General features: G+C 33.9%; 1 protein-coding gene across 1 annotated transcript in view; it reads left to right on the top strand.

Moving 5' to 3' along the window:
• The window catches only part of LOC145328140 (ral GTPase-activating protein subunit alpha-2-like), a 95,011-nt gene that overhangs the window by 40,790 nt on the left and 31,558 nt on the right, over window positions 1-22,663 (top strand). The window contains exons 9-26 of the mRNA XM_080171718.1: window positions 781-858; window positions 1,393-1,459; window positions 2,370-2,494; window positions 4,100-4,194; window positions 5,291-5,369; window positions 5,866-5,907; window positions 9,691-9,771; window positions 12,749-12,865; window positions 13,064-13,134; window positions 13,625-13,732; window positions 14,290-14,407; window positions 14,703-14,789; window positions 15,342-15,464; window positions 15,813-15,888; window positions 16,028-16,138; window positions 16,648-16,892; window positions 17,854-17,974; window positions 19,647-19,798. Of these exons, the coding sequence (XP_080027844.1) occupies window positions 781-858; window positions 1,393-1,459; window positions 2,370-2,494; window positions 4,100-4,194; window positions 5,291-5,369; window positions 5,866-5,907; window positions 9,691-9,771; window positions 12,749-12,865; window positions 13,064-13,134; window positions 13,625-13,732; window positions 14,290-14,407; window positions 14,703-14,789; window positions 15,342-15,464; window positions 15,813-15,888; window positions 16,028-16,138; window positions 16,648-16,892; window positions 17,854-17,974; window positions 19,647-19,798 (1,896 nt within the window). The remainder of the gene's footprint in view (window positions 1-780; window positions 859-1,392; window positions 1,460-2,369; window positions 2,495-4,099; window positions 4,195-5,290; window positions 5,370-5,865; window positions 5,908-9,690; window positions 9,772-12,748; window positions 12,866-13,063; window positions 13,135-13,624; window positions 13,733-14,289; window positions 14,408-14,702; window positions 14,790-15,341; window positions 15,465-15,812; window positions 15,889-16,027; window positions 16,139-16,647; window positions 16,893-17,853; window positions 17,975-19,646; window positions 19,799-22,663) is intronic.

Raw genomic sequence — 22,663 nt, forward strand, 5'->3', positions numbered from 1 at the left:
ATAACATGGTCTCAAATGATTCCAAATTGCCTAATTCGGCGAGAAATGCAATAAAAAATTTCTTTTTTGGTGGCGGCGGAAAACGGCGGCGGACGGCGGGAGCGGCGGTCCCGCCGCCGTTTTTTTTAAGATACCAAAACTTGGGGTAATTAGTGACACAATCAAAAAGATTTCATCCAATTATCTTTAAAACTAAGAGAGTAGCATACTGTATTTAAGATATACCTCCATAAACGAGAATTTGAAAAAAATGACTAAGTCCCCCCCGCAGGGTTGCTTGTAAGGCGAAAAATTTTTGAAAAAATAACATGGTCTCAAATGATTCCAAATTGCCTAATTCGGCGAGAAATGCAATAAAAAAAATTTTTACCCCCCCCCCCAAAAAAAAAAATTTTGGGGGGGGGGGTGGGGGGTTGACGATAATTTTAAAAGTAACTTTGGCCCTATAGAAGCTTAAATCCAAAATTAGCTCCCTCTAGCTCTAAGGGTTCTCGAGTAAACCCCCCCCCCCCTGCCCAAATGGTTATTTTCCACATCCCCCTTTTTTTTGTCCTTTTATAGCACTCACTTTAATTGTAGATTATTCAACTATAAAAGTAAAAGAAAAAAGGGGGCATTAGCTATATGTAACCCTCCACTAAGGCCTTTGAAATTAGCTAATAGAGTTGGAAATATAAACACAGCGTAGTCTTTTTTTTATTTTTTGTTGTTGCTTTTCCTGGTTTTAAAAAACGACACACCTCGCATCAAAATCTAATTCAATTATTTAATTTCTTTCAGATGTACTATATTCCTACGATTTTCCCCAACTTCAAATGGGACATGTCCTTGTACAAGCCTTCCTTGGAGCTACCAGAGGTATAATTTAGCATTTTCTAATGTAAATGGAGCTAATGTCAACCTTTAATCGTCATATTATAGTCAGATTTCCACGGATATTGAAATGAAAACTGGATTTAATTTTAATATTTATTTTTTAATATTTGTGGAAAATTGTCTGTAATACAATGATATACATAATTTTTCATTGTGACTGCGAACCGGTTCTAATCCTGCGGATATTAATCGGTTTCGAAGCCACACTGCCCTGGAATAGATATTCTTTCAATCTCGACAATTATATAAAGACAATGGACAATACCTTGATTTGAACAAAATTACCCCTGTTGTAGTTTTATGTTATTGGTGGAAAATTTTCAACACTTCTAGTTTATATCTCACAATTAAGATTTGATACCTAATTTGTTTTAAATTTGAAATTTATCTTATTACATTTTAACTATTGACCCCTTATCATTCAAGTTTTTTTTTCAATTTGCCATTTTTTAACGTTTTACCTCCCTTGATCCAGAATCCTTGGGAGTTTGATGCATTTTGTATATTTTTGTTAAGGTTCGAAAGTTTCGTCCCAACTTTATAGACACAGGAGATGGAACTAAGAAAATGGATCCTATGCTAGGTTTGTAATTACACAATAACAAGGATATCTATTAGTGGCGCAGCAACAATAACACAACATTATATTATTTATATTAATCCCTGCATAATCATATATTATTAAATTGAAAAATACTTTGGGCTTTAACAGAAATCCTATAATATAAAGTACTAAGCTTTTTTGTTTGTAGCGAAGGATCTCGCTAACCACTGAACCGATATGGTTCTCCGTTAGAGGAAAGCTTCGTACAGGCCCTGAGATGGTTTTAGGCTATTTTATTTTTATAAATAAGTCTGGGTATGGTTTTAAGCTATTTTTCTGCCCTGCGTTATAGAGCCCCTAGATGCCAGGGACGCAGCCGTTAGTACTCTATAATACACTTTGTGTGTCTGTCATTCTGTAACGCGGTGAGGAAAATGCGATTTTCTTGGCTGATATTTTAGATAGAATGCTATTTTCAGCACCCAGTAAACAACATACTTGGTCAGTCGGTCTGTCTTTCATGCTACAAAAGAATTATGCATTTATTTGTTTATAAAGTATTCGTAATTTTCTATAAATTATCATATCTTATTTTTGGTTTTTTATTTTTGTTTTTGTCACTTAAACATCTGCATTATAGCTCACTTAATAATTTCTTTATTCTTTACTACTTATGAATGTTGTTAACCTTGTTTCCAGTATGGCTTGGAAGCCTATAAATATCATCTGGATTAGAACCGGTTCTCAGCCATAATGAAAAATCAAGTTTAGCATCGCATTACAGACAATTTTCTACGAATATTAAAATAAAGTCATAAATTCAATTCCAGTTTTATTAGCCTGAACCTTTGGCCCCTCGGGTTTAACAAAACTGGTTTAATTTTTTATTTTAATATCCGCGTAAAGCTGTCTATAATTAGTACATTGCGAAAATTAACTATAATTTCAGCTTGCCGAGTGGTTGTAATCAAATGGATAGCTCAGTACACCCACCTGACGAGAAGTGGGGTGAACACGACCCTGGAGGACCAGCATAATACCTCAGCAATCCTCAATATATCTGGCTCCACTCAGGTATACTTTAGCTTCCATGTTTTATGTATCAAGTGAAGAAAAGTGCCGCGTGGACCCAGTACCGACTTTTGATTGGATCTTTGAATATCAGTCAATAGCATCGTAAATATTAACAGCCAAGTCTCTACAAAAGTTTTTCTCCAATTGTCTTATCCCTGAAAAAAACTTGTTGACATTTTGTTGAAAAAATTGTAAAATAATTTGATTGTGGTGAAAACCAAGAAAGCTTGCATTAAAAATCAGGGGAAAATGGATAGATAATTGGGGTATAGTCCCTTTTGTGGCAACGCCTCTTAGGGGGCGTTCTTCGTATTTTTCACAGTAGCTTTTCTCCTATTTCTAGCCCCTGTGGAGGCCCTATTCCTGAGTGGCCAATTTCCTAACCCTGTGGGGCAATCACCGAACCTATAATTACCTATCAAAAGCCATTTTGAAATTACGACGACTCGCCCCTTAAGAGGCGTTGCCACGAAAGGGACTGTTAGCGATAATTGTATTTGACATAATGGTTATTTGCAGCATCGTTTTATAGACAGCTTTCAGTGGATATTAAAATGTAAAATTATAAGATTTAAAACAGATTTGTCGGAGGCCCGGGCTATGTTCTAATTTTTATTTTAATATTCGTGGAAAATTGTCTGTAATACGATGATATATATGATTTTTCAGTATGACATTAGTGGAAGGCATTAGATTTCTTAATATGCAAATTAAAAACTACTTAGATGTTAGATTTTTAGATTTTTGTTATCCATTTAACTATTGCAGTTTCCTTTGAACTGTGCCCATTTTCTGTTCATTATCAGATGATTAAAAGTGTATGAACTATTTGTACATTGTACAATCGTGTTATGAATGAAGTAGTACTTATGTTTTTGGTCTAAAGATTAAGACTGAAATTTTCTATATTCTAGTGGCGCAGCCGCTAATATAATTAAAAGGTCGGATTTAGATTTTCTATTTCATTTACGACAAAAATAGAAAAATCACTCACAACTCTTTTGAAAAAACTCTGTAAATCTAGACCTTTCTAAGCAAATTAAAATATAAGCACCAGATGTTGGTCATTCTTAACTATAGCATTGCAACTATTGTGCAAAATTGAACTATTAGTTATGCAATAAAACCAGAAAAGAGTCCACACCCTCATTAAATCCAAATTTATATTTACATTCAATCTGCAAATATTGCCTAAGATGATTTGACGTTTTTATAAATCTTTAATTGTTGTATGATATTTATTCTTTAGAGTTATGGCTACTAAAGAAAAAAAACTATTTGACCTCAACTGCCATTATATTTTACTATCAGGGTGCAATAGGACACTGGGATCTTTAGTATTTATTACACTAGTCCCCAAAGTTTTATAAAAAAACGTTTTATTATTCATTAACTTAATAACTTTGGGGACCTTTGTTGAATTTACATTTTTTGGTTCATTTAGTGAGTGTCCAAACATTTCAAAGTTTAAATCTACAGAAGGGGTAATTATATGGATCCTAATTGGGGATGTTCAACAATTTATCGGTCATTGTCTTATTCCTTTAGTTCCTTGTGTTGCATTGCCTCAGTTTTCCCTCTTTACTAATTGTTGTTTATTATCAGGTGATGAATGAGAGGTTGGGTATGAGTCCTGCGGAGGAGGGATACAAGAACACCATTGAAGGCTCCATGGTCAGGGAGGTTCTGTACGGTTCCAGGTACAACATTTTTATTGAAAATCAGAGAGGGAGGGGAAACTGGGATATTTATTACACAAGTCCTACGGAGGTAGGATATAAGAACACAATTGAAGGCTCCATGGTCAGGGAGGTCCTGTACGGTTCCCGGTACAACATTTTTATTGAAATTTAGGGAGGGAGGGGAAACTGGGCTATTTATTACACTAGTCCTGCGGAGGAAGGATACAGGAACACCATTGAAGGCTCCATGATTAGGGAGGTCCTATATGGTTCCAGGTACAACATTTTTATTGAAAATCAGGGAGGGAGGAGACACTGGGCCATTTATTACACTAGTCCTACGGAGGTAGGATACAAGAACACCAACTCTATGGTTAGGGAGGTTCTATACAGTTCCAGGTACAACATTTTTGTTGAAATGCATAGGCAGGGATATGGCTTTGGAAAATTATTTTGAGTATGGCTTCCAAACCGATTAATATCCGCTGGATTAGAACCGTTTCTTAGCCATACTGAAAAAATAATGAATAGCATCGAATTACAGACTATTTTACACGAAAACAAAAATCATAAGATTATTACCACTTTAGTTAGCCCGGGCCTATAGCTTCCTCGGGGCTAACAAAACTGTTTTTTTTTATCTTACAATTTTTTATTTTAAAATCCGCGGGAAGCTGTTTACAATACGATGTGATAAGTTACTATTTTTTTCCTCTGTCTATAAAATCAAAGTCTATAATAACGAAGGAAAATGTGTTTATATTGTCATTGTACCCATTTAAAAATGTGTATTGTAATTTGTTGTAATATAACAGACAAGGACCAGGTAGGTAGGGATCATTGGGCTATTATTTACACTAGTCCGCAAATTTTTATAATAACGTTTTAATTCGTTGGCTTAAAAACTTTGGGGACTTTAATTGTATTTTGATTGGTTAGTCCGTTAAGTTGAGTAACCGAACATTTCAACAACTAATTGTAATCTACAGAAAGTGTAATATTGTGTATCATCATTGGGGTCCGGGATGTTCATTTATTTAAACCTTTGGTTCCTGGATAAGTAGTAAGTACTATGAATATTGGATTGAATTTAAACTAATTGATTTTTTTTCAGGACAAATGTAAATTTTGTTCACGAGGTGTATAGACAAGCATTTCTACTATCATTCTCTTATTCTCCGGCTATGAAAAAGGTAAATATTATGATTTATATAATTGTGTTTTTTTAGGGATAGACACCTATAGGTATTAAGCTTAATTTGGCTAGGTAATAATTAAGAAAATTCAACCGCAGCTTGTCTGTATAAAAATATTTAAAATAAAGAGAGAAAAAATATAAGTAGTATTATTTCTGGATCATATTTAACATTAATATTTTTAAAGATGCTTGCTGAAGGTAAAATAAATATCAGGGAGGGAAGGGACATAGGACTGTAAATTATACACTTGTATCTAATATTTGATTACCATGTTATCTTATAGTTTGCTGAAAAAAACTTTGGTTACCTACTTTTTATGGAATTTGATCAGTATGTTTGACACTAGAAGTGTCAAAACTTTTCAAGCAAAAGGTTAAATTTTGCATAGGGGATGTATTTAAATTTTTCTATAATTGTCTTATTCCTTTAAATCCCTGAAATGACAACTTTTATTAGATTGGTGTGTATATTATAAATTATTTTTTATTAGGTGATAACAGTTTACAAAGACTGGATACAGATGAATGTCCAGGTAAACTTTTTTATTTCAATCAATTTCAGATATTTAGAAAAGATTTGAAGAGGAAATGTGGCATCGTATTATAGACAGCTTTCCGCGGATATTAAAATAAAAAAAATTAACATTAAAACCAGTTTTGTAAGCCCTAAGAGGCCAAACGCCCTGGCTAGTAACACTAGTATAAATTTTATGATTTTTTATTTTAATATCCGCGGAAAGCGTCTGTTATATGATGTTATACATATTTTTTAGTATGGCTTAGAACTGGTTCTAATCCAGCATATATTAATCGGTTCAGAAGCCATCCTAAAAAAATATATCTCATACTCTCATTACTTCCATAAAAATGAAAAAAATATTTGCTATTACTAGGTCAACGGAAGATAAATTAATCTTCCCATATACAATATTGATTTAGATTAAATTATGAAAAAAATGCATTTTAGCTCTAGAATCTTTATATTATTTTGTGAATTATGCATCTATGAAATGATCATGCGAGATGCGAGCTTGTCTAAAATTACACCTACAACTATGGATTCAGGGGATTTGAAAGTTTCCCTTCAAATTAAAAAGCTCCAATTTAATTTTTGTAATAAGATTATAGGCTTTATTATTTCCTTAATGTTGGCCCAAAACTATACTACAAATAAATCTAACTATGAAAAGACGATTTTATAAGCCGGCGGTTTGGGTTAAAGTTTTCAGGGAAGCTTCCTACTGGGTCTATGATCTTTTTGTTATCTTATTGTATACTTAAAGTAGAAAGGTGATTTTTGTCTTAAACTTAAGATTTCAATAACTGCTGAACGGATTGAGTTCTCCATTTTAGGGAAGCTTATAATGGTTTTAGGCTATTTTATTACTTAGATTTTAGCTATGAGATGGTCTTATATATGGAACTGCTGAAGCATTAAATTTTCCATAAGAAAAAGAGAGGGGTGGAATGGTAAACCTTTAATTCCATACTCTGAGGAAATTGTTATAGAATTACATTGATGATGCACTGCACACATGAAGGCAAAGATCAATAGGGATCATAATTCATGCCTTCAATTATTCTGACCCGACACATCTTAAAGGGACGGTGAACATTTTTTAGAAAAATACAAAGCATGCAATAAAATGTATGTATATGTTAATTTTTTCACTTTTTAATCATATAACCTACTTACTATCTATCCTTATCTAAAAGTAACAGGATTTCTGTGTGTCTGTAAAAAGAATATTGCTAACTGATATGGTTCTCCTTTACAATGTAGCTTCTCATAGGTCCTGGGAAAAAAGGGAGTCAAATTCAACCCCCCACCACCTCAAGTTATAAAGTACTTAAATTATTTATAAATGTTGATTTTATATTCAATAATTCTAAAAATAAATAACACAAACTTTTAACTACGTAGGTATATCTACAATTATAAAATAGTATAGTAAATGCACTTATTGTTAGGAACAACCAATGGACCCAAATGAAATGGATGAAATATGTCCAAAAGATTGGAGGATTGAAATACCAAAAGATAATCCGCGAACCAATTCTTTGATACCTCCAGCAAAGAGGCGGACCAGCAAAATTAACATTAAACAGGATTGCAAGCCTTACCTGTTAGGTTATATTTATATTTTTTTGTGGTACCAGTATTTTTTCATCATTCATTTATACATGCATAACATAAAAACTTGTTACAAAACTTTTAAAGATAAATGTATGAGTATAGATGTATAACCCAGAAAACTATCCGGCCCAAGTGGTAGGGTCCTTTTTTGTTGCGAGCAAATTGTTTTCTACATTTTTGTAGTGAAATGGCAGTTTTATTTATTCAATGCTATTGCCTGATATTCGAAGACCCAATTAATTTCGGGACTGGGTCCCCAGCTCGGGCCCTTTCTTTCCTTTTACTTTAATATTTTTAAGACAAAAATAATCTGTTTTACAAAGTTAAATTATTTATTTAGACTTTAAAATATTTCCAAATACTAATTTAAGCTAAGCTTCAAATTGAATAGAAGCTGGATACACTTTATTCACGTAGACACACCCTTGCTTTGATTAGTGTTCAAATCAAACATTATGATCCTATGAACGTGAGTACATAATCTGAAACAGCTGTGATTATACATTGGAATTGAATATATAAACTATTTTGTAGGTCCACTTTTAAGAACGTCCAAGCTTTTTATTTTTATATGGGTAAAATAAGGGGTTTCAAAGGTTTGAGTAGGATACTCTAATGTAATTTGAAAATTTTGTGGGAAGTAAAATTAGGGGTTTCATAGTTTGAGGTGGGTAAACACCCCTTTACCACCACCCTTGGATGTCTATGATACTATTTTTCATTGCAAAACAATACCTAGGTATTTATTATTCACAGAAACATGAATTTAAAAAAAAAATATATGAAATTCTAATTTATGATCACAGTCCCTTGAAATGGTTAGAAATTTGAATTGGAAGAAGGATTACTCTCTCTCTCTGCCTTTATGTGTAACTAGCTTCAATTTTGGATCAGGGTCTTACAGATATGTACAGGGCTGTGTATTTTTACTTTAAAAATAAATGTAAATATAATTTTTTTAAATCACATGTAAATAAATCTCAAAAAATTGCAGAAAATGATTGACATTAGAATCTGATCAGTACGCTACCCAACAATTATATGCAATTTAATCCAGAGAAGGAAGGGATATTTGGTTGTTTATTATGCTAGTCCCCAAAGTTTTATAACAACGTTTTCTTAGTTTTTAGCTTAATAACTCTGGTGACTTTTCCTGAATTTTGATTATTTGGTTCACTAAGCTGAGTGACTAAACATTTCAACCTCTAATTGTAATTTACAGAAAGGGTAATTTTGTATAGGTATCATCATTGGGGATTTACATAATTTATCATTCATTGTCTTATCCCTTAAGATCTCAGAATTTAATCCGTTTCACATGAGATGAGGTCTTGCTACAACAAGATAATGTGCATAATTGACATATATATACAAAGTACAATGCTGCGCACAAGTGCCTGAATGCCGCGTGCCCCAATTAACACATACCATGTTATTGCCGCGCGTGACATCACATGCAATGTCTTATTCTTGCAGGAACAAGGACAATAATTTTGATTATATATTTAGCGCTTCATTAACAAGCAAACAGCAATTTAGGTAGGTATAGGAAAATTAAAGAGATTAGGTATTTTTTTCAGTTACATAAATAATTGTAAATATTGTAAATTTTCAAGTTTTTGTGTAAGTGTGAGTAAATCACAGAAAATGACAACTTCATGGTTGTTAATTTTAAAGCAATTTATGTTTTAAGATTTTTATAAACTAATTTTATTTATATGTAATTTTAAAAATTTTCTTCCCAAATGGTAATTTCCTGAAAGTGCAGTATTATGTATTCACACATTGTTTTCATACAGGCTATATAAGATGCTTTAAATGTAAATACCTAGTTTTAATATTTTCTTTTTTATAATGCACTCAAATGCAAATAGAATTAAAATTTTATCTATTGGAATTGAGGTAAAAAAAGGTTTTGGTGTCAGAATATGTGTTTCCAGTATGGCTTCGAAACCGATTAATATCCGCTGGATTAGATCTGGTTCTCAGCCATACTGAAAAATTATTTATTGCATCGTATTACAGACGATTTTCCACGAATTTAAAAAAAATAAATCATAATATTAATACCAATCTCGGGGCTGGTTTTAATCCTTTAATTTATTATTTAATATCCGCGGAAATCTGTCTATAATACGATAATAACTCTTATTTATTAATTATTTTTTTTTTTTTCTAGGAGGTTCCACCATTTTTGTTGGAGCCAAGCCATGCAGACAGAGATCAAGACTATTACAAGGATGAACTAGATTCATCACAGGTAATATTACTAGCTCATAACAGTTATACAGAGATCAAGACTATTACAAGGATGAACTAGATTCATCACAGGTAATATTACTAGCTCATAACAGCTATGCAGACAGAGATCAAGACTATTACAAGGATGAACTAGATTCATCACAGGTAATGTTACTAGCTCATAACAGCCATGCAGACAGAGATCAAGACTATTACAAGGATGAACTAGATTCATCACAGGTAATGTTACTAACTCATAACAGCCATGCAGACAGAGATCAAGACTATTACAAGGATGAACTAGATTCATCACAGGTAATATTACTAGCTCATAACAGTTATACAGAGATCAAGACTATTACAAGGATGAACTAGATTCATCACAGGTAATATTACTAGCTCATAACAGTTATACAGAGATCAAGACTATTACAAGGATGAACTAGATTCATCACAGGTAATATTACTAGCTCATAACAACTATGCAGACAGATCAAGACTATTACAAGGATGAACTAGATTCATCACAGGTAATATTACTAGCTCATAACAGCTATGCAGACAGAGATCAAGACTATTACAAGGATGAACTAGATTCATCACAGGTAATGTTACTAGCTCATAACAGCCATGCAGACAGAGATCAAGACTATTACAAGGATGAACTAGATTCATCACAGGTAATATTACTAGCTCATAACAGCTATGCAGACAGAGATCAAGACTATTACAAGGATGAACTAGATTCATCACAGGTAATATTACTAGCTCATAACAGCCATGCAGACAGAGATCAAGACTATTACAAGGATAAACTAGATTCATCACAGGTAATGTTACTAGCTCATAACAGCCATGCAGACAGAGATCAAGACTATTACAAGGATGAACTAGATTCATCACAGGTAATATTACTAGCTCATAACAGCCATGCAGACAGAGATCAAGACTATTACAAGGATGAACTAAACCCCGAACAAACATATTATGCAAATCTGAATTTTCAAAATAGCAGCTTTATTATTCATTTAGGATGATTTTACAATAAATATGAAATTTAGATGCCTCTTTTAGTTACAAAATTCCACTGTTATTTTTTAATTAATCAGCACCAATAAAGCACAAGATCTTAAAAACAGCATTTGGGGGTAATACAGGTGAACAAATATATTATGCAAATCCAAAACAAAGCAACAAAATAAAGTTTTTTTGGCACTTTTCTCCTCTTTCGAAGATTAATTATAATAAAACAATAATTTTTAAAGGGATTTATGCATTAATTATTATGAAATATAGTAGAAGGTAGAAATGAATGATTTTTCTAAATAAGAAATGATTGAAAAAAATAAATTCGATCCCTATCACTTCAGAGGACAGCTGCTGACCCCCAGTCTTATGGATGAACCTAAATACATGTTAAAGATAAAAATTACCCTGAAAAGTATACAAAAATGTTTATTTATGTGTTAAAAAAAATTCATTTTAAAATCTTGATTTTGAGGATGATGACCTTTCAGATGCTCCTGTTGGTGGTGATGGTGAGCCAAATGTTATCTAAGTACATGCCCATTACAACAACTTATCTATTAACCTATGTACCATTTTTTGTAGTCATAGCAGCCTCCAATGGAGCGTTCTGACAAGAAATATAACCATCTTCTAAAAACTACAGTATTCACCTTATGAATTGAAGTAAATAAAATTGCAATTCTTTTCTTTTTTAATAATGCTGGGCTGGAGGATGCTATAACTACAAAAATTGGATCATAGTTTATTATATAAGTTGTCATCATGGACATGCACTTTGATAACATTTGGCTCACCATCACCACCAATAGAGGCATCTTAAAGGTCATCATCCTCAAATCAAGATTTTAAAATGAATTTTTTCAACACACAAAAAAACATTTTTGTATAATTTTCAGGGTAATTTTTATCTTTAACATGTATTTAGGTTCATCCATAAGACTGGAGGTCAGCAGCTGTCCTCTAAAGTGATAGGGATCGAATTTATTTTTTTCATACATTTATTATTTAGAAAAATCAGTAATTTCTACCTTCTACTATATTTCATAATAATTAATGCATAAATCCCTTAAAAAATTATTATTTTATTATAATCAATCTTCAAAAGAGGAGAAAAGTGCCAAAAAACCTTTTTTTTGTTGCTTTGTTTTGGATTTGCATAATATATTTGTTCACCAGTATTACCCCAAAATGCTGTTTTTGAGATCTTGTGCTTTATTGGTGCTGATTAATTAAAAAATAACAGTGGAATTTTGTAACCAAAAGAGGCATCTAAATTTCATATTTATTGTAAAATCATCCTAAATGAATAATAAAGCTGCTATTTTGAAAATTCAGATTTGCATAATATGTTTGTTCGGGGTTTAGATTCATCACAGGTAATATTACTAGCTCATAACAGCTATGCAGACAGAGATCAAGACTATTACAAGGATGAACTAGATTCATCACAGGTAATGTTACTAGCTCATAACAGCCATGCAGACAGAGATCAAGACTATTACAAGGATGAACTAGATTCATCACAGGTAATGTTACACCAGATTTTTTTCTACTCTTACAAAGTCATGCTTACAGCTGTCTGAAATAACAACCCCCCGTCAACCCAATTTATACCATCCCCTCTCCTCCTTCTGGATGAACAAACTGACCAATAAATTAGCTCCATATTAGCAAGCTTTATTAACGAATAATTTTCTCCTGTCAATATATCCACGTAAAACCTATATCCATTTGTTTTAGTATGGACGGTCTGGATACCTGAGCACAGTACAACGTGACCAGGGAAGTGTCTCTTGGGAGAGTGGTGGTACCCTCCCCCAAATTAGTTAACAACCTTTCCTGGGCCCATATAAAGCTTTACTGTAAAGCAGAACTCGTTACCGAGAACCTTCGGTACATATAGACACACAGATCCTGATACTTTTATTTCTTATTATATATTACCTAACAAATATATGAATGTTTAGTATGGACGGTCTGGATACCTGAGCACAGTACAACGTGACCAGGGAAGTGTGCGGGCAGGACTTCAAAATCTCCTCCAGCTATTTGTCACCAATGCTGCCAATGTATTTTTATTGGAGGTAAGTTTTAAACTTTTTCAATATTGTTGCATAAATATGAGTGGGATACTTTCAACCACTAATTGTAATCTACAGAAGGAGTACTATGTGGATTATCATTTGGGATATACATCAATTTATAGGCCATTGTCTTATCCCTTTTGATCCCTGAGTTCTAATTTTAATTTCTAGTGTGGTTTATGTATTTTTATTGAATAGGTATCTCCCGAATATCCGATCCTGTTAGAAGAACAGGTTGAGATGTGCAAGAGAGTTCTCAATATTTACAGGTAATGATCATTAATCATTCATCATCAGACAATTATATTGACCTCCCCCTTTTTAGTTTTAAAAGAGGGAACGCGGAGGTATGATTTTTTGTAAATAGACCAATAGAGTTACAACAAAAGGATTTGGCACGGCAGTTGCCTTAATATGGTATAATTTCTTTTAGAACCTATAGGAGTTTTAAAGGATCCTTCAAAGCACAGACAATCTTTTCTGTATTACATATTAATTGTTAGTCCTTCGTGTTACAATCGATTTATTTGGTCAGGTTAATAGTGATGAATGTAAAGATGGACGGGCGTACCTGGGAGCAGCTGTTGTTCATCCTGCTCCAGATCACTCAACTATTTTTTTTGGGTTGGAGCATCATTTTTTCTAAGAGTGATTTTTCTTGGTTAGTAGTTAGCGAGATCCTATGGTACAGACAAACATCCTGTTAATTTTATTTAAGGATTTGATATTCCTAATCTAACAATAATTTATTTTGGTCAGGTTTATGGTAATGAATGTAAAGATGGACGGGCGTACCTGGGAGCAGCTGTTGTTCATCCTGCTCCAGATTACTCAACTTACCCTCACAGAAACGCCACCAAGACGCAGGCAATTAGATAATTTTTATAGAGAAGTAACGATTTTCTTTAAGTATATAAGAACAAATTCAAATAATTGTACTTGTAAAGGAGAAGTAATGAAAGTAGTTTGTTTAATGTTTAGTCAGCACACTAAATCTAAACTAAAGAAAAATTGATATTAATGTAGTTTTGACTTAAACAAAGAGTTTCCAGTATGGCTTTGAAACCGATTAATATCCCCTGGATTAGAAATGGTTCTGGGCCATATTGAAAATTATCGTATTGTATTACATAATTACACAGACCATTTTCTATGAACAACAGGATATAAATGATATTATCAATACCAGTTTTGTTAGACCGGGCCTTTGGCCCCTCGGGGCTAACAAAATTGCTATTGATCTGAAAATTTCTCATTTTACCAGTCGCGGAAAGCTGTCTATAATACGATGCGATAAATAAATCCAGGAACAAAAAATACCATTTTTATATAAAAAGTATACTTAATACACTTTAAATAAAAATAGCCCATTTATATTTCATTTGTTCTTGGATCTTTAGTTAATAGTTATCTATGCTTATCAGAGAGGACACCCTTGGAGGAAGGTTGGCCCAGGCCATCTTCCAGACCCTCATTGTCACATGGATCAAGGCTAATCTCTATGTTGTTGTGTCCTGTGAACTTTGGGATCAGTTTCTAGAGGTAATGTTAGCTATACTATAATTAAGATAACCTGCAGAAATAGATTTTTATTACTTGGATGTTACACTAGATTTTTATTTTCTCTAATAAAGTAAAACTCAGTGGGCTAAAATGACGATGACCCTAATTCGCCCCCTTTACACCATTCCCTCCCGTCCTACTGGATAAACAAACTGACCATTGAATGAGTTTCATGTTAGCAATCTAAATTGACGTCAAAAAAATATTTTTCCACCAACTTTATTACTTGTCAAAATAATCATGTATAAAAGTTATTTAAGTTCGTTTGGTTTAGGTTTTGAGTGGACTAACTTTATGGGAAGAATTAATCCGGGAGTGGTTTAAGACTATGGAAACCCTTACCAGAGTGTTAGCTAGACAGGTAAATCCTTTAGTTAATATTTTATCCATTAAAGTTTATAAAATAATCGATATATTATTACTAAGATGTTGTACCACATTTTCATGTACTCTGATAAAGAGATGCTCACAGCTGGCTAAAATAAAGATACCCCCCATCCACCTTCTTTAAACCTAATCCCTACCCTACAACTGGTTGAACGAACTGACCAATAAACGAATTTCATGTTAGCAAGCTAAAATGACGACAATTTTTCCCCTATCGTAATATCCAGGTATTTCTAAAGCTCTTGAGGAGGGGGAGTTAAATCCCGAAACCTGTTATTTTTTGATTTAATTTTTTTGTTGGGGGGGGGGGGGGGGGTAATTTTTTCTATGGGCGATTTCTCTTGGGAGGGTGTTGGTACCCTCCACCAAAATAGTTAAACCTTCCCGGGGCCTATGAGAAGCTACCCTGTTAAGTGTTAAGGAGAACCCTATCGGTTCAGCGGTTAGCGAGAACCTTCGGTACAGAGAAACACACAGATACACAGACAGACACACATCCTGTTACTTTATTTAATAAATTTTGCAGGTGTACAACCTGGACCTGAATGACCTACCCCTGGACAGACTCAGCGAACAGAAGCAGAAGAGACGTAGGGGAAAACAAGGAATAGCTCTTCCAAAACTACCCAGCACTGTTGAAGAAAGAAAGGTAATTAATTCAAAATTTAAGTTATTCCACGCCCTTCAAGGCCTCTAGGGGCCCTTGAAGTGAAGAAGGTCGACCCCTACATGTATTTTAAAAGTAAAAAAATGTTAGGAGGAGGGGTCAATTTATTTATTTTTTTTTTGGGGGGGGGGGGCAATTTCTCTTGGGAGGGTGATGGCATTTTAAACAGTTCCCAAACCTATGAAAAGCTTTAATGAAAGGAGAAACATATTGGTTTAGCGGTTAGAGATATCCTTCGGTACACACAGACAGACTGACTGATAAACATCCTGTACTAAACAAAAAGATAAAATCTACTTACCTATTTGATTTCATATTCTTTCTAATCAGGAGATGGTTGAATGTGTAACTGGGGGTGGTGGACATCCAGCATTTAGAAATACTGAACCTGGCTCCCCGTTTCCAGGTACGATTTCTTTTACCACCAGCTGCGCCCCTAGTATCTAGGGGCATTATATTCAAAGATATATGTAATAGCAGAAAATACTCTAATATTGAATTGATACGCCAATTAAATTGCATCTAACTAATGTGTACTCGTTTAGAGAGACATCGGATATCGAGCACCAGTGATTCGGGTGGCGGCCCCGGCGGTCAACTAACAGAACCTGGCAGCAGCGGAGGCTACTCTAGCGGTCATCATCATGGTGGCTCAGGTAAATTATTATATAATAATGGCCCTGGCGGTCAACTAACAGAACCTGGCAGCTGCGGAGGCTACTCGAGTAAACCTTAACCAATCTTAACTTTCTATTGTCATCTATTTTTATCACTATACCTACTACCTACTCATTTTATTTTTCTGTCAATCCATTTTTATCTTTTCCCTTTACATTTCCTTTTCATTTAATAATTCTGTCTCTAAGAATAAATCTTTCATAGTTAAGCTCTAGCTATTATCTGCAGGGAAGAAGGGGACAGTGGACACTGGTACCACTATTACCCCCACAGACTGATAACTATCTATCTATCTCTCTATCTATCTAGGAGGCAACGGATATTCCTCCCATTATTACCACCACAGACTGATAACCATCTATCTATCTTTATCTATCTATCTATCCATTTATCTATTTAGGAGGCCACGGATATTCCTCCCACTATTACCACCACAGACTGATAACCCTTTATCTATTTATCTATCTATCTATATCTATCTATCTAGGAGGCCACGGTTACTCCTCCCACTATTACCACCACAGACTGATAACCAAGCAACGCTGGTACTCGGAGAGCTCTATCAACTTCACGCGGCCCGTGGACGAGGAGTTGCTGCTAGCCGCGGCCTGGCGGCTCAAGCATCGGCGGTCACGATCCCTTGATTCGCTGAGATCGCGGGAACGGTGTGGGGATAGGAGTAGGTCGCAGTCACCCGCCCACTCGAGCAGTATGGAGTCACACAGTATTAAGGTAATTTTTTGTCCAGTATGGCTTTGAAACCGATTAATATCAGCTGGATCTCAGGCATAAAATCATGTAGGGCATCATTTTCGCGAATATTCAAATTAAAAACATAAATTTAGTACCTACCAGTTTTGTTAGTTCAAACTCGTTTTATTCTTGGGATTTTTTTGTACTAATATCTATGAAAAGCTCTTTGTAATACGATGCACAAAATACCTATTAGGTACGTTTCAGAGAGACTTTGGGATAAGGGTAGTATGATGTCTTTGTGTGTGTACATTTGTACTTTGTACAGGATAATTTGATATATTTATTATAACAGTGGCGTGCTACTGTTTTAAAAGGCAAAGGTTTTAATGTAAACTATTTTGATTCTAATCATGTTGTCATTCCTTAATTTGCAAGGCAATGCAGAATTAATTGCAACAATCAATGATAAAAATAAGGATAATTGTTTGTTAATATGCGGGAAATTTCATATTTAATTTTAGTTAACTTTAAACAGAATTGTTTGAAAATATTGTTTTTTACAAAGTTGCAATTTTCTTTAATTGCACTTCAATTTCAATATATATTTGCCAAAACTCAGTTGAAATATGTGCAGAAATATATATGTGCAAACTTTTTGAAGCTATTTATAAAATAGATTTTAAATTATGTTTAACAATTAAACACTTTTTAATAAAGCATTCGGTTTTTTTATATTCTTTTTATACAAAATCAATGGTACTGCATCACTTGAATGCCTTGAAAGACCGCTTAAATGGATGACGCATAAATTTAGGTTATTTACTATTGGTCAGTTCTTTTGTCCAGTAGGAGATGAAGGGATGGTTTAAATTAGGTTTATTGGGGGGGGGGGGGGGTAGGCCTTTTTTTAGCCAGCTATACGTTTCCTTTTATTAGTTGTTTCAATTCAAACAAAGGCTTAAGTTTCCATGAAAACTAATCATGCTTTAACTTTCAGGACAGTCCAATCCAGTTAGACCATGATACTGTGTCAGAAGGAGCATTTTCAGAGTTAGGAGATCTGTCCCTCGGTAGTAGCCAGGTTCCCAAGAGTGTTATGGCCGGGGGAACTGTTAAAGGTGAGTTATAATCAGTTGTCCGCGGATAGAAAACAAGTTAGGAGATCTATCCCTCGGTAGTAGCCAGTTTCCTAAGAGTGTTATGGCAGGGGGAACTTTTAAGGTGAGTTATAATCAGTTGTCCGCGGATAGGAAAATAAGTTAGGAGATCTTTCCCTCGGTAGTAGCCAGGTTTTCAAGAGTGTTATGGCCGGGGGAACTGTTAAAGGCGAGTTATAATCAGTTGTCCGCGGATAGAAAAAGAGTTAGGAGATCTATCCTTGGGTAGTAGCCAGGTTCCTAAGAGTGTTATGGCCAGAGGAACTGTTAAATGTGAGTTATAATCAGTTGTACGTGGATAGAAAAATAAAAAAGTTAGATCTATCCCTCGGTAGCAGCCAGGTTCCTAAGAGTGTTATGGCCGGAGGAACTGTTTAAGGTGAGTTATTTTCAGTTGTCCGCGGATAGAAAAAGAGTTAGGAGATCTATCCTTGGGTAGTAGCCAGGTTTTCAAGAGTGTTATGGCGGGGGGGACTGTTAAAGGTGAGTTATAATCAGTTGTCCGCGGATAGGAAAAGAGTTAGGGGATCTATCCTTGGGTAGTAGCCAGTTTCCTAAGAGTTTTATGGCGGGGGGAACTCTTAAAGGGAGTGTGAACGTAATAATTTCTCATCTGATTATCAAATCTTAACATTTTCTAAGCACATTTCACTACACTGATCAACCAAAAACGTCCTATTAACAAAAAAATCCAGGGATAATGCCTTGATTTTATGGTATTTTGGGAGGGAAAAAGGAAAAAACAGGGAAAATCTGAACGTTTAAGAAATATTGTGCCTTTATTATTTACAAATTTAAAATTAAAGGTGGGCGAGAGATGGGCCATCTAAAGTTAATTGGATACTAATAAAAAACCTGTTTCTAGATTTGTTATTGTATTTGGTTTTCCATAAAAAAATATTACTTATTTTATCAATTTCTAAGTAACTATACATTGGTTTAAAGCAAGAATTATGTTAAAAGTCAGCTTAACCGTTAGGAAAAGTCAAGAACTATGTGAAAAAGTTTAATTTTAGCTATAATGGGAGAAAAAAGCAATTTAATGCACATTTTATATAATACGGAAAATTTCTTCCTTTCCCTTTACCTTATAAAAATCGTCGGAAAAAGCCGTTTTTTAAGCAAACAAAAGCGCGTTTTGCTCTATCTGTGAGATATTATGAATGAGATAATGTTAAGATTTGATATTAAGATGAGAAAAATTTACGTTCACAGTCCCTTTAATTGTGAGTTCATATAAATATATCATATATTTTTTAGATTAAGTTGTCCCCAGATAGGAAAATAAAACGGAAGCGTAAGACCTAAAAGTAGATGATACACAAAATTACCCCTTCTGTACATTACAATTAGTTGTTAAATGTTTGGACACACAACTTAACGAACCAACCAATCAAAATTAAAACAAAGTTCCCAAGGTTGATAGTATGAAACTTTGGGGACTAGTGTAATGAACAGCCAAATGTCCCCTCCCTCCCTGCCATTTATGGCTATTAAAATGGTTATCTTAAGCATTAAAAATTAATCCTTAAATACTTTCTATGTTGACTACTTGACGTTGCAGTGGCGCTATGGCGGCGTATGTTGGTCTCATTGGGTGATGTTAACAAGTCTAATCCTTAAATAATTCTAGGTTGGCTACCTGACGTTGCCGTGGTGCTATGGCGACGTATGCTGGGCTCACTGGGTGATGTCAACAGTATTGCTGACACGGTGATACATGCACAAATATACAAGTACCTGATTGATCTTTACGATATCATGAATAAAATACGGGCTAACCAGGTCAGATAATTTATTTATTAATTCATTTTTAGTGTTTGGCTTTAGTTAGGCCTATTACCTATAAAAATACATTATTTATAGTCCGTTTGTTCCGTTTTGATGATCTTTGATGAATCTTAGTTTGGTTAGCGGCGATTTCTCTTTGGAGGGTAGTGGTACCCTCTCGCAAAATAGTTATAGATCTTCCCAGGACTTATAAGAAGCTTTACTGTAAAAGATAACCATATCGGTTCAGTGGATTGGCACTGTGGGCTACAATTGAATCAAGACAAAAGTAAGTGCCGAACCCTGGGACCTATGTAGGGTGAAAATATACATAAATCCTTGATGATTTCAGGTGGAGACAAAATATTTTAGCGGGGTCTTTTGGTTTTTTTTCAATTTAAAGTTCTGAAAAAAAATTGAAAAAAATATGAAAATCTTGAATAAAAAACAAACAAAAAATAATTTTTAATATTTTTTTTATTTAAAGATACAAACAACTTATATAAATACTATAAGCTTTAAAAAAATCACAATTTTCAAATTTAGACTTTCAATATAAAGATTTGTAGAAAAAACCTAACAACAAATTCTAACATATTTCTGATCAACATAGCAATAAAAAGTCTTTTGCAAAATCTTTATCATCAAAAATAAATAGCACTTACTAAAGACTTTTTTTTCATTTAAACTTATACTTTTCACATTAATTAACTTTAAAGATAGATTTTTTTAAAAAGAAAGGTTGTGTGATTTTTTTATTCATAATTAATTGCCTAATTTTGAGATTCAGATAAAAAACCTTACTGCTTATATCATCGGATACTCTACTAGCAGCGGCTACGCCTCTAGAGGCATATTTATAGGGACCCTTAGGTTGGGGGGGAAGACGAACCCCCCCTTACAATTACAGTTTTTTTTAATGAAAAAGTTAAAAACATTTATTTTGGAGAGTTGATTCTCTTGGGATAGTGATGGTACCCTTCCCCAAAATAGTAATAAACCTTACCAGGACATATAAGAAGCTACCATGTAAAGGAGAACCATATTGGTTCAGTGGTTAATGAGATACCTTGGTGCACAAAGACTCACATAGAACGTGTTACTTTATTATAAAGATACATATATACACAGAAACTCTACAATCAGAGTATGTCTGTTTGTTCATCCGTCTGTATAAAAACATTACAGAATATATTTATTTGGTACTAGCGGCTACGCCCCTAGAGGCCTTTAGGGGCACTTGAGAGGGGAAGAAGTGGTTGAATTCTACAACTAGATTTTTATTTTAGACTTAAAAAGAAAAAGTTATTTTTTTTGTGTGAAATGGGGTCCTTTTTTAGGGGTTGATATCTCCTAGGATGGTGGAGGTACCCTCCCAAAATAAGTTATAAACCTTCCAAGAACCAATGAGAAGCTACATAGAAAAAAAAGAACCATTGATCATTGTTAATTACTATTCAGGGATCTAAAGGGATAAGACAATGACCGCTAAATTGATTTACATTCCCAAATATGATACATGGATAACCCTTCTGTATGTTTCAGTTGATGGTTGAAATGTTGGGCACTTAATTTAATAATCCAACCAAACAAAAATCGCAACAGGTCCCCTAAGTAGTTAAGCCAACGAATAACAAATTCCTATATTAAACTAGGGGGACTAGTCTAATAAACAGCCCATTGTCCCATCTCGCTCTGATTAATATATATTTTTGTATCTGTATGTTACACTTGCTATTTTCTTTATTTGTATTCTTTTAAACTTAAGAGCTTCACTAATTATGGATGTTGTCTTTTTCCCTTGTTAAATCCAATTACCTAATTCTGGATATTCTTTGAGGTTGATAATTACAATTATATTTTATTAAATGGAAAAAGAACAATTTAATCATAATTCAAGATAAAAATTATTTATCACTAGCGGTTTTGCCCCTAGAGGCATCTAGGGGCCCTTGATAAGTGGGGGGAAGTTGACCCCTCCCCTACTTTCAAGTTTAGTATGTAAAAGAAAAAGTTTTTATTAAATGTTGGGTAGGAACTAATTTTTTCTGAACTCAAAACTTCTCAGGACCATGAAAAACTTGAACCAAGAAGAACTATTTCAGTTAAGCGGTTACAAAGAATCTTCGGTACCGACAGACACCCTCACACACACACACACCCACACACACACACACAAACAGACAGACACAGAAACTGTTACTTTTATATAAGGATTAATAGACACTAAACTACTCCTTAATATGTTGATCCTATATCAGTCTAAAAGATAGGTCAATAAAGAAGAACCAAATTGGTCCAGCGCGGCGGTTAGCAAGAACTTCAGGCACAGACAGAAAAAACACACGGACATCCTATCTTTTTTATACAGGGATATAACTTTTAAACGATAGGAAAATTTATTTTTCCAGATGATATTTCTCTCCCTGCTTTAAAGCACTATTTATGATACAAAATAGATTGATGTCTGTTTGTCCATCTTTCTGATGCTTAAGAACTGATATGGTTCTTTTTTTACTTTACTATGTAACTTCTCATTGGTCCTTGGAAGGTTTATAACTTTTTTTGAGAAAGAGAAGAGAAATCGCCCCTTAAAAAAGGACCACAACACACAAAAAAACTTTTTCTTTTTAAGCCTAAAATAAAAATATAGTTGTTGAATTCAACCCCTTCTTCACCTCTTAAGTGCCCCTAAAGGCCTCTAAGGGCGTAGCCGCTATAGCAAAATAAATATATTCTGTATTGTTTTTATACAGACGGATGAACAAACAGACATACTCTGATTGTAGAGTTTCTGTGTATATATGTATCTTTATAATAAAGTAACAGGTTCTATGTGAGTCTTTGTGAACTATGGTTCTCCTTTACATGGTAGCTTTT

This window comes from Acartia tonsa, chromosome 9 (genome assembly GCF_053477335.1).
Source record: "Acartia tonsa isolate MP-2025a chromosome 9, ASM5347733v1, whole genome shotgun sequence".
Lineage (NCBI taxonomy): Eukaryota > Metazoa > Arthropoda > Copepoda > Calanoida > Acartiidae > Acartia > Acartia tonsa.